We start from the raw sequence: 13,612 nt of genomic DNA on the forward strand, positions 1-13,612 counted from the left end.
CTAAGAACTTGGAACTTAAGAGATTTTAATTAGAAGGGTTTTATACCTTGAAACCCTAAAATCTTACACTGTGTTCCAATCAATGTTCTCTGTGTAAACATTCAAAAAGATGTGAGAATTCAAAACAAAAACTGGTGAGCTCTTATTAACACACTCAATCGAAAAGAAATAATCTCTGACTGATGAACAAAAAGTGATATTCACAGCAAAAGCAGATATAAATGTCCTCAGAATATTTTTCATGAAACCTTAAGTGAATAAAAATCTACTTTTGCTCAGATAAATGAATATTGACAACAGCAATTTTAAAATGCAATCCCATAAGACTACTTTTCCTGTTTGAGCGACTTTTCTAAAATAAGTATATAATGTGCTCAGAAGATCCAGACATATCTTGCTTTATGACAGCCCGTAGTATCAGTAAAAATTAAAATTAAATCCCTGATGGTTCTACAAAAAGTGGTGTAGCACAGAACAATTTAGCTAATATCAGTCAGTGGAGCTACAGTGTGTTTATAATTGGTGTTAATTGCATAAATTAAGGTTAAGTGTATAAGGTGGAGGACCCTCATTGGAGAGTTACTTCTGCACATAAAGAGACACACTGACACGAATAGTGGGTTGTAGAGTTAGGATGTATACATTTTTAATATCCCGCTTGTGAGTAAATCTAAAACAGTAGCTGGTCTCTTCCTTCGCCAACTGGCTGTCAGAAGTTTAACACAAGGTTCAAGGGCTAGGGGAAAAAAATAAATTAGCCAGTGTTCCTACTCAATTATTATTTAGTAACCTGAGTAAGGAAGTGAGAAAAGGGCAGAAAAAAAAGGAGAAAATCTTTTAACATAGAACCAAATCTTTAAACAATTCTCATGTCATTCAGACTCAGTTTATATGCAATTAAAATAGGCATCAAAATAACGTACTTGGACAGAAAGCAGTCACACATCACATGGATATGCTGAAACCAAAATTCCGCATGGGAAACTTACTTTCAAATTTCTGGTTGGTGCGAAGCATATCTGCATCAACAAAGTACCCAATAAACACAAAGGATGCAATGCAGACAATCACCAGGATGCCAAGGACAGCAGAGATAACACAATTCAGGAAATGCCTAGATGAGAAAGCAGCAAATTAAACATAATGCTGTACAATATGAAATACATGGAACAGTACGATGCTAATTAATTTACAATACGAATGCAGTGATCCACAAATTTAAAATTCCTTTAACTCCCCTACTCACCAAAACAAGTTGATAATAGTGTTCTGATGTCAAAGACTATAGAATTAACTAAAGGGGCAAACATACTATATAAAGGATGATTGTGCATTTTTAGCAAAGACTGAGAACAATTAAATTTTATTTCAATATATTTCAGAATAAAAGAAATGTAACAAAATAATATTCATAGCACATTATTAAAAAATTGTCCTGGTTTAAAAATTGAATTATTGAATGTCCTTAGTAGCTTTCAAGATAGAAACCAGGTGTCTTCAAAAATGAAAATGAAATTATTATCTGCAAACAGATTATTGTAAGGATAAGTCTTTAACTAGCTATTAAGGGCAAAACTTTTTACAGCCACAGTCCCAGTATGAAATTTCAGTCAGCAGACCTCCTTGGTGAGCTGTATACATTCAGCATTCCATAAAATGAAATAGCATCTAGCAGTGGAAATGGTAATGCATAGAGAATTCTCTCATTTTTTTCATAGAAAGCCATATGCCTATAACAGTGATTTTAGAAAAGATAAATCATTTGCAGCATGTTTTGAATTAAAAACTTGTTTTCCACCAATATCCTCAAGTTATCGAGGAGTATGATATGCTGCAAAGCCTGTGGTTCTATAAAGCTCCACATTTATGGCCTTAATGGCAAAGATGCTGCACAAATCAACTGAACCATACTATAGTTTCAGAGCAGATTTCTGATCTAATTCAATAGCATTCAGAGCAGGAAATGGTAATTAAGGTACTGGGCTAAACTGGAAAATTGGCAGGCTACAAATCAGTCACATTGACCTTGATGTCTGAAAGCTCTCACATTATGCAAAGCTCTGCTACAAAAGCATTAAATTAGATATGATACTCCAATATTTCTTTTGATAGATGACTAGGTTTCATTGTTCTAAAAGCAAAATACTGTGGATGCTGGAAATCTGAAATAAAAACAGAAAATGCTGGACTCAGCAGTCAGGCAACATCTGTGAAGAGAGAAACAGTTAACGTTTCAGATTATGACCATTCATCAGAACTTTGTTAATAATATGATGCACAATTTTTCATTTTGTGCTATCCAGTACTATTCCTTGATGAAGTGGGCATTTTTATAGAGCTTCCCCCATCCCACACCCAGTAAAACCGTATACAGTAAAGTCTCAAAGTAAATTCCAAGTCGACTGGCAAAACAAGACTTCGATAAATGTAAATTTCTACTCCTGGCCCAGCATTTCTCTTCTAAAAACTGTCTGAGGAAATAGGAGACCAGTCTGTTTTCACTATAATTCTGATGAAAAGTCATCACAAACATCAACTTTGTTTTTCTCGGCACAGATGCTGTGTTTCCAGAATTTTCCGTTTTTATTATACAGTATAGTATCTTTGGTCCACACGTTAATGCTATAGGAAACTCTGAATTACAAGCAGTCTAAAGTTCATAGAGAAATGTAGCGAGATAGGATTTTAGCCACCAGTCTGCCCAGGCACTGAATACATGCATGAAATGGGAGATAGATACCTGCACCATTTACACTGCTTTGTGAGTGTCCACCCCACTGAGGTTCAAGAATTTCAAACTGGTAACATACCACATTCCTTCAGGGTGAAGATCAGGATATTTTAAGATAATTTATTCATCTTGCTGCAACCAGTTTCCAAATTGTGTAGCCATGGGGCAAGACAAGGGGGAGCTCAGTGAATTGGAAAATATTCAAAGAAGCAACATACAAATAGGGTAACAGCTTGATACAAGTGAGAATGAATTAATTTACAACATGCAAGCCAGGTTTCAATCAGGCCTCAGTATCTGGGCAACTGCAGATGTGCTAAATCTTTATTTTCAGATTATACAAATTGTTCAATCCAATTTTAAAATGGAGGTTGTCTCCCAAATTACATGTGCAGCTAGCTTGGTGAGGTTAAACTATGCATTATGAGCTTCATCAACTGACAGGGAAGTCCTACATGCTGACACTGCATGCCAAAAGCAGAAAAATCTTCCATTCTCCAGTGCAAATAGGTGAATCCAAAAAAATATTTCTTTTAAATATGTAGACCCATAATATATGTTCTTGCACTCTAATTTTCAAGAGAGATCATGGAACCATACATTCCTAACAATGAGGGAAACTGATGCTGTAAATCACAGAGCTGCAGGCCAAGCCAAAATTCCACTCAAGGATTTGAGCACAAAAATCAAGGCTGGCACTCCAATGCAGTACTGAGGGAGTTACTGCACTCATGGACGTCTTTTTGATGAGACCTTAAACTGAGGCCCCCTCTGCCCTTTCAGGTGGAAGTGAAAGAACCCATGGCAGTATCATGAAGAGCAGGGGAGTTACCCCAGTGCCCTGGCCAATACTTATCCCTCAATTAAAATCACAAAAACAGATGATGTGGCCATTACACATTGTCCTCCGTGGGAGTTTGCTTTGTGCAAATTGGCTACTGCATTTCCTACATGGCGACAGTGCCAACAATTCAATAAAAGTGCTTTATTAGCTGTAATGTGCTTTGGGAAGTCTTGTGATTGTAAACTAGTTTATTTAATGTAAGTTTTTTTTAAATAAAGAGACCCATCATATACTGAAGTAAAATTCAAATGCAGTTTAATGTTAGGAACAAGGTTATAACTTCTATATTTATGTGTCAGGAATGGTAGCATAGTGGTTTTTGTTACTGTAGTAATCCAGAGGCCCTGACTAATGATATGGTGACAAGTTCAAACCCCACCACAGCAGCTGGGGAATTTAAATTCAGTTGATTAATAAAATCTGGTGATCAGACTTGTTGTAAAAACCCATCTGGTTCAACAATGTCCTTCAAGGAAGGAAATCTGCCATCCTCATGCAGTCTAGTCGATATGTAGCAATTAAGGATGGACAATAAATGCTGGCTATGCCAGCAAGGCCCACATCTCATGATGAAAACAAAAATTCACATTATTCAATGAAATACTTATATTGCTGTAACACGGTTCAACTCATTTATTGTTCCAGATGAACTTTAAGTGCATTAAAACATTACAGTCATTGTACTATTCTATCATCCTGCACAACAAAACTAAAAAAAAAATCAGACTCACCAGTAATTCCTGCCCCCTACACAATTGTTGAGCCATTTACAATGGTGATCAAATGCAGCTACACACTTGTTACACTGACTGCAGTGCTTGGACTTCAAACCTCTGTGAACCAAATATAATACAAATCTGTAATTTCTGGAATTTGTTCATAAAAGGCCCTAGTGTACTATCAAAGTGCTGAAATACAAGCAAAAACAACAACTTGCACTTAAATAGTGACTTCAATGTAATAAAATGTCTGCAGGCACTTCACAAGAGCAATATGAAAGAATATTTGACACCCAGCCACTATTAGCGCCAGAGAATCAATAACTTAGTAGAGGAGGTAGATTTTAGGGAGCATTTTTAAGGAGCTCTGATGAATTACCGATCTGACATATTAATGATTACAAACAGATGAATGGGCAATGGAGTAACATATTTCACCTCCCTTTTCCTCCCTCCTCCTCTCCCTATGCACATACATTTCCATTTACATGGGACCTGAAGCCTGCAAAATTAATTATATCGTGAATTATAATGTCGTTGAGCCATTAGAGAAGTAATCAGACTGAAGAATTCAAATTAAGTTGAAGAACAGTGCAGCTACAGCTGAATACTGGTATCTCTTCAATGTTTTCTCCACACTTCACTTGAATAATCCTTTCTAGACATTTTGTGAAGTCACAATATTTCACATGTTCTCCAACTTTACACTATAAATGGACAGATCCCAGAACCCTGTTTCACTTTGTTTTCCTAGCATGTGGTTCATGAAACATTCCACTCCCTTCACACTTGTTAACTGCTTTATTTATGTGCTTTTATTCTGTTAGGTAATTTATTCTATCCTTAAATGTTTCAAACTTCTTGCCTTTAGTCTGGTACCCACCACCTTCAGAACCCAAACCCCTTTCTCAACTGTCAAAATTAGCACATATCAGTATGCTCATCAGCAATGATCAATATTAGTGTGAATTAAAAGGACAACGAGCAAAATTCATCTTGACAAATACCAACTAGTACCCTAGTTTCAGATGGCATAGGAGAAAGAAACAGAACTGGCAATATAAAGCAGACAAACTGATTGGAATTATAATGGCAGTGAATGGCAAAACCAATGGAATTATGACTTGGGGAACTTGTCAACCATTGGGATGTCAATGGAGCTTTCGGGACTCGATCATACTGTTTACATTTAATCAGAATAAATATGCAATTTCTGCACTAATCTACTGCGGCACTCATACTTTGCCAATTTAGTAATAGTTACAAAACCAGAGTCACAGGGAGGCAATTCGATTTGTTCAACTTACAATAAATAATACGTGATTTCTGAAGCAATATTAATGCACCTTGGGAGGATGGCAATTGTGGGGGTGGAGGTGGGGCATAGTTTGTGGAAATAATAAAACAACAAAAATGCATTCATTCATTTATACATCGAAATGACGTGTGTAATTATACTTAAATTTTACAAATAGGTTTTACACTATTTGCATGGTGGCAAGGACCATCGAGGATCCAACCTGATGGTTCCATTCCCTTGCAAGAAAACATATATTACACAAGTATCGCCTGTGATATGATCTTCACCAATGGATAATTTGCAGTCAATTACAGGGAAATTCTATGCCAGTATATAATTATGTAGAAAGATAAAATAGTGACATGAGGTGTACTTTTGAAATCCCAAACTTTTCCCGTTGTGACCCCATTTTAATGCCTCAGACTTTGTGTGACCACAGGGTGAATATTTGGAGGGGAGAGTTGTTGAAGAGTTGGGGGTGGAAGGGGGAAAAAGGTGGGGAGGGCTGCAGTTGTTTACAGAGGGGAGAGATGCTGGTGGGCAGAAGGAGTTCAGCGTGCCACATCTTCCCCTCCTTTACGCCTCTTCATCTGAGTATACAATACTGCACTCCCTTTATTTGTATATTTTACTCACATTGCAATGAGCTATCAATTTCATAAGCTTAAATTATGGTCTGCATATTTTTCTTTAATGCTAAAATTAGCTCTGAGGTAAATGTTATCTGCTGCATTGGGGTAGTTTAGGAGAGGTTGTAATAAGGGCGATAGCTTCATTACAAACCTCCTCAGCCACACACTGTCATTTTGACATTTCTACTGCAATGGTACCTAACAACCATAAAGAAAAATAATTTCACTTGGCGGATGCCAATACTGGCGGGAAAAAATCTAACTCTACTTTATCCTCTTTACAATACTCATGATGTAGTATGGCTCAATGTGCATCAGCTGTCCTCTAGCAACTCATCCAAATGATCATTATTTATGGGAAAGCAATGCCAATGAGTTCCAGGCTATTTCATCATCATTAGACCTGAACTCCTTGCTAGATGGTCATCCATGGACACTTTCTAGCAAGAGTTACTGGACAGCAATCAGGAGTAGGACATAGTTGCCTTTCACTCTTCCAAGCCAATGTTTGCTGAGGCCATCTGTAGTACATGCCAGCTGATGTCATACCTCAGGCAAAAAAAATCTTCAAAGTCTGTATGGCTCAATGTCACAATGGTTAGGAAAATTAAAATTTCACTAGTGGGTCTGGAACTTGCATTATTCTCCTTTCGAAAGAGAATTGGATTCAAATGAGTTGGACACACTGGCTTTTTGCTTGGTCCCATATTCAAATTGAGCTCAGACTGATGAGATGAAGATTTACCCTCTGCTGGCTGTAAGGGCCTACATGAAATCAGTTTGGCTAGCCTCAATTAGGTTTGCAGTGCATAGTATAGGACATCACTTCATATCATTCTAATGGCTCATATATTCCTACCACATTCAATAAAAGAAGCAATATTCTGTCTGACAGGAAAACATTTTAGACACTTACACATCAACTTCACAAAGGTAGCAGTGATGATTTTCAATAACGTGTTTATGTTTGCTGCGGTCAAACACTGGAATTGGCCTATTATAGTGCTTGGCTCGAACGTTCTTATCAGCTGGGTCGATGCTGGCTGAAGTCAAATGAACAAACAGGTGGCAAGTAAACATAACACCAAGCCACTGAAGAGCGTTAAGGTTAAAAATTTCTGAATATGATGGATGGCGACACTATAGATTTAGTGTAAAACTTCACATATCAATTTTGAAACAAGTAAGCTAAATTAAGCTTGTAAAAGGTTACTATGAAGTGACTATTGTTAATTTTAAAACTGATCATGTAAAGTACAGTACTGGATAACACATAGCCGCAAATTAAGACACATTACATAAGCAAGTCACACCAACTGCCATTTTCACCAAATATATGGGCAGAATTGCAGGTGTTGGACAACTTAATGTATATAATTACCAAAGGACACAATAGATTTGATTCACACTGCACTAAAACCTCTGTGGATTAAAATAATGAATAATTCTGACATGCAAGAATGAATTCTGACAGAGACTGATCCAAGTTGATTTCAATGTGCTTAGGCCATATTCCAATAATTTACTTTGGCTGTTCATATTATTGGCTTTACTGAGAGATTTCACACATCATATAAACATTTAATCTCTAGAAAATAGTAACCTGGGGGTGTAAAGTAATAATTCTTAGGAAATTTGGATAGCTTATTATTCAAATGATTAAACTTTTAACTGTACCTGCTTTTGCTGCATTAAGTACAAAATAAAGGACTAGCTGAGTAACGAACAGGCGAATGCCCGTTTTTCTCAGTAATTAACAATGAGCTGACAGATTCATATTCTCAAATCTCACACATCTCAAACTCTTTCGAGTTATCAACAGTCACAGATTGCAACTCTTTCGAGTACAATCACAGTTCTTGGTTTTCCGGGAGTGGGACATGAACCCACAACCCTCTGATTCAAAGGCGAGGGTGCTATGAACTGAGCCACAGCTGACACCTCAAAGTTGTACGTTCCCACAAGTTAGTTAGGTCATTAATTAAAGGAAAGCAATCCGTAGCCTCTTGCCCATCAACAGAAATCACAGGACAGCTAAGTATTTAAATATGCATGTTTGGAGAATACAATTCTCTACTTAGATCAGTAACTATGCAGAAAATCAAGCAGTTTTAATTGGTAGGAATTTCACACTCAAATAACCTTCAATTATCTCATCAGATCAAACATGACCTTTCTAAACGACGAAACAGCTCAAGCAGCTAAATGGTCTACTCCTGTTCCTATGGTCCTATCATTTTTTTTGTTCTTAGTTGATTTTCTTTTCCCATTTAACGACAAATTAATTGCATTCCTATAGTTTAAGTATATATAATGTACACCTATTCTTTATGACTGACCAGTAAAAATGCTAATCAATTTATCCAGAATTTAATACAAAAGCGATTCATGTCCTGATTCAACTAATAGAAATTAACCATATTTTCAATGAACTTTGTAAGACAGCTTTCCAGTAAATAGACAGAGTTTAGTGCAGCGAACATTGGTCTTTTATGCCAAGAGACTATTCTAAAATTTAAAATCTATCACTGCTAATTCTCAACATGATTACGGCTATATTTCTCACGTTTTTGCTTCACTAAGATCTGACAGGTAATTCTGTGACTCATATTACACTGAACTTAGGTGCCAGACTTGGCCCAGCGGTAGCACTCTCGCCTCGGATTCAGAAAGTTGTATTTTCATGCCTCACACTATAGCAGGCAGGGGTTCTTAATCATTTTGTTTCCAAGGGACCCCCCATACCGTCCACATTTCAAAAGTTCCACAGACCCTGTAACACAAGAACTTTAAATGCATAAAAACTAATTATATAATTAAACAAGGAGTCGGCAAAGCCACAATGGGCTGATTAGCTTCCTTCTGGCTCTATGATTCTATGAAAGATGATCAATCACTTTGGTATACTCGAGTTCAAATGCTATCATCCGTCAAACAGTTCACCAAGAAAGGCTCCCTCAGTACTTCATATAACTGTATCATTAATCTAATTGGAAAGAGCGGGTACAAATGCACAGAAACTCCAACCCAGCTCAACTGAAATCAGTTCCGCAGGGGACAGTGTTGGGACCACAACTTTTCACTTTATACATTAATGATCTAGATGAAGGAACTGAGGGCATTCTGGCTAAGTTTGCAGATGATACAAAGATAGGTGGAGGGACAGGTGGTATTGAGGAGGCGGGGAGGCTGCAGAAGGATTTGGACAGGTTAGGAGAATGGGCAAAGAAGTGGCAGATGGCATACAACGTGGGGAAGTGTGAGGTCATGCACTTTGGTAGGAAGAATAGAGGCATAGACTATTTTCTAAATGGGGAGAGAATTCAGAAATCTGGAGTGCAAAGGGACTTGGGAGTCCTAGTCCAGGATTCTCTTAAGGTTAACTTGCAGGTTGAGTCGGTAGTTAGGAAGGCAAATGCAATGTTGGCATTTATTTCGAGAGGACTAGAATATAAAAGCAGGGATGTGCTGCTGAGGCTTTATAAGGCTCTGGTCAGACCACATTTAGAATATTGTGAGCAATTTTGTGCCCCATATCTCAGGTTCTGGCCCTGGAGAGGGTCCAGAGGAGGTTCACGAGAACGATCCCAGGAATGAAAGGCTTAACATATGAGGAAAGTTTGAGGATTCTGGGTCTATACTTGATGGAGTTTAGAAGGATGAGGGGGGATCTGATTGAAACTTACAGAATACTGAAAGGCCTGGACAGAGTGGACGTGGGGAAGATGTTTCCATTAGTAGCAGAGACTAGGACCAGAGGGCACAGCCTCAGAGTAAAGGGAAGACCTTTTAGAACAGAGATGAGGAGAAAGTTCTTTAGCCAGAGAGTGGTGAATCTATGGAATTCATTGCCACAGAAAGCTGTGGAGGCCAGGTCATTGAGTGTATTTAAGACCGAGATAGATAGGTCCTTGATTGGTAAGGGGATCAAAGGTTACGGGGCGAAGGCGGGAGAATGGGGTTGAGAAACTTATCAGCCATGATTGAATGGCGGAGCAGACTCGATGGGCCGAATGGCCTAATTTCTGCTCCTATGTCTTATGGTCTTAGTTCTGCGATTCAGAAATACCATCAGAACATTGGTGTTGTGATAGTTCTGGAGCATACCCCACACCAGGCTCCAAAACCTACAGCAGCATTAGATTGAAATAACTGATTCTTTTTAAATAGCATTTATTTCCAAATAATATATAATGTGTGCAAAGATTTGATGAACTCTGGCACATTAAGATCAGGATATGAACATTGGAGAGGATTAATTGTCCTGCAGCAGAGTCAGTTTTTTTATTTATTTATTCATTCAAGGGGTGTGGGCTTCGCTGGCTAGGTCAGCATTTATTGCTCATCCCTAGTTGCCCTCAAGGTGGTGGTAAGCTGCATTCATAAACCGCTGCAGTCCATTTGGTGTAGGTACACTCAGTGTTGTTAGGGAAGGAGTTCCAGGATTTTGACCCAGCCACAGTGAAGGAACAGCAATATATTTCCAAGTTAAGATGGTGAGTGGCTTGGAGGAGAGCTTCCAGGTGGTAGTGTTCCCATGTATCTGTTGCCCTTGTCCTCCTAGATGGTAGTGGTTGTGGGTTTGGAAGGTGCTGTCTAGGAGTCTCGGTGTGTTTCCTCAGTGCATCTTGTAGATGGTACACACTGCTGCCACTGTGCGTCGGTGGTGGAGGGAGTAAATGTTTGTGGATGTGGTGCCAATTAAGTGGGCTGCTTTGTCCTGGATAGCATCAAGCTTCTTGAGTGTTCTTGGAGCTTCACTCATCCAGGCAAGGGGAGAGTATTCCATCGCACTCCAGACTTGTGCCTTGTAGATTGTGGACAGGCTTTGGGGAGTCAGGAGGTGAGTTACACGCCCCAGGATTCCTAACCTCTGACAAGCTCTTGCAGCCGCAGTATTTATATGGTTAGTCTAGTTCAGTTTCTGGTCAATGGTAACCCCTGGATGTTGATAGTGGGGGATTCAGCGATGGTAATGCCATTTAATGTCAAGGGGCGATGGTTAGATTTTCTCTTCTTGGAGATGCCTGCCTGGTCATTGCCTGGAACTTGTGTGGGGCGAATGCTACTTGCCACTTGTCAGTCCAAGCCTGGATGTTGTCCAGGTCTTGCTACATTTTGAAAAGGACAGCTTCAGTATCTGAGGAGTTGCGAATGAACATCAGTGAACATCCCCACTTCTGACCTTATGATGGAAGGTCATTGATGAAGCAGCTGAAGATGGTTGGGCCTAGGACACTACCCTGAGGAACTCTTGCAATAATGTCCTGGAGCTGAAATGACTGACCTCCAACAGCTACAACCATCTTTCTTTCTGCTAGGTATGACTCCAACCAGTGGAGAGTTTTCCCCCAGATTCCCATTGACTCCAGTTTTGCTAGGCCTCCATGATACCACACTCGGTCAAATGCAGCCTTGGTGTCAAGGGCAGTCACTCTCACCACACCTCTGGAGTTCAGCTCTTTTGTTCATGTTTGAACCAAGGCTGTAATGAGGTCAGGAGCTGAGTGGCCCTGGCAGAACGCAAACTGTGCATCAGTGAGCAGGTTATTGCTAAGCAAGTGCCGCTTGATAGCACTGTTAATGACCCCTTCCATTAATTTACTCATGATAGAGAGTAGCCTGATGGGGTGGTAATTGGCCAAGTTGGATTTGTCCTGCTTCTTGTGTACAGGGCATGCCTGGGCAATTTTCCACATTGCTAGATAGATGCCAGTTTTGTAACTGTACTGGAACAGCTTGGCTAGGGGCACAGCAAATTCTGGAGCACAAGTCTTCAGTACTATTGCCGGAATATTGTCAGGGCCCATAGCCTTTGCATTAACCAGTGCCTTCAGCCGTTTCTTGATATCACGGGGAGTGAATCGAATTGGCTGAAGATTGCCATGTGTGAAGCTGGGGGCTTCTGGAGAAGACTGAAATGGATCATCTGCTTGGCATTTCTGGCTGAAGATCATAGCAAATGCTTCAGCCTTATCTTTTGCACTGATGTGCTGGGCTTCCCCCATCATTGAGGATGGGGATATTTGTGGAGCCTCCCCCTCCAGTGAGTTGTTTAATTGTCCTCCACCATTCACGACTGGATTTGGCAGGACTGCAGAGTTTAAATCTAATCCGTTGGTTGTGGAATTGCTTAGCTCTGTCTATCACTTGCTGCTTATGCAAGTTGTCCTGTGTTCTAGCTTCACCAGGTGGACGCCTCATTTTTTTTTTTAAAGGTATGCCTGGTGCTGCTCCTGGCATGCCCCCCTGAACCAGGGTTGATCCCCTGCCTTGGTGGTAATGGTAGAGTGGGGGATATGCCGGGCCATGCGGTTACAGCTTGTGGTTGAGTACAATTCCGCTGCTGCTGCTGATGGGCCACAGTGCCTCATAGATGCCAGTCTTGAGTTTCCTAGATCTGTTTGAAATCTAACCCATTTAGCACGGTGGTAGTGCCACAGAGCACGATGGAGGGTATTATCAATGTGAAGACAGGACCTTGTCTCCACAAGGACTGTGCAGTGGTCACTCATATCGATACTGCCATGGACAGATGCATTTGCGGCAGGCAGGTTGGTGAGGATGAGGTCAAGTGTATTTTTCCCTCTTGTTGGTCATTGTATGGTTTCAAATTCCTAAAATTAACAAGTTTTACTTACAATTTTGTGTTAGAAGCAAAAAGCTGTGTTAGCATGTTAGGCAGGATTCTTATTGGAAGGATTTATTTACTGAAAATATAGCAAGCAAACAATTAATGTATTTGATAAGTTCAACTGTTTTTATAAACTTTACTGCACCAGTGTTATTAAGATAAATAGGACACAGTATCTGTATTGGAATCTGCATCTTTAAAATGGTTAATAACTAGCTTCCAACTATCAAAATAAAAGCAAAATACTGCAGATGCTGGAAATTTGAAACAAACATAGAAAATGCTGGAAAAACTCAGCAGGTCTGACAGCATCTGTGGAGAGAGAAACAGAACTGATGTTTTGAGTCTGCATGACCTTTCTTCAGAGAAGAAGAAGGGTCTGAAGAAGGGTCATATGGACTTTAAACATCAACTCTGTTTCTATCTCCACAGATGCTGTTAGACCTGCTGAGATTTTCCAGCATTTTCTGTGTTTGTTCAAACTATCAAATCTTCTTTCCCCAATTAGATAAATATTTAAATGTTCAGATTTTGCAGGGTCTTACAATGATAAACTGGGATTCCACTTCTTGTGCCTGAAAATGTGCTAAAAACACCAAACCAGTCTCAAGGGCAATTAGGGATAAACAAGAAAAGCTGGACTTGCCAGCAGCACTCACAACCAGTGAAAGAATTTTTAAAAAAAAATCACATATCAAAGTTCATTTTAATAGATGGCTGATATAATGCAGAAGTAGGATTGACCATTCAAG

The 13,612-nt window shown here is 39.4% G+C and overlaps 1 protein-coding gene across 5 annotated transcripts in view; it reads right to left on the reverse strand.

Annotated features, from left to right (window-relative positions):
• zdhhc1 (zDHHC palmitoyltransferase 1) overlaps positions 1 to 13,612 on the reverse strand; it is a 76,223-nt gene that overhangs the window by 46,995 nt on the left and 15,616 nt on the right. For all 5 annotated transcript variants that reach the window (XM_078544174.1, XM_078544169.1, XM_078544170.1 and 2 more), the window contains 3 exons: positions 7,143 to 7,318; positions 4,307 to 4,408; positions 990 to 1,114 (listed from right to left, as the gene is read on the reverse strand). In XM_078544174.1, the coding sequence (XP_078400300.1) occupies positions 990 to 1,114; positions 4,307 to 4,408; positions 7,143 to 7,318 (403 nt within the window). The remainder of the gene's footprint in view (positions 1 to 989; positions 1,115 to 4,306; positions 4,409 to 7,142; positions 7,319 to 13,612) is intronic.

The sequence above is a fragment of the Cetorhinus maximus genome, chromosome 6 (assembly GCF_964194155.1).
Source record: "Cetorhinus maximus chromosome 6, sCetMax3.hap1.1, whole genome shotgun sequence".
NCBI lineage: Eukaryota > Metazoa > Chordata > Chondrichthyes > Lamniformes > Cetorhinidae > Cetorhinus > Cetorhinus maximus.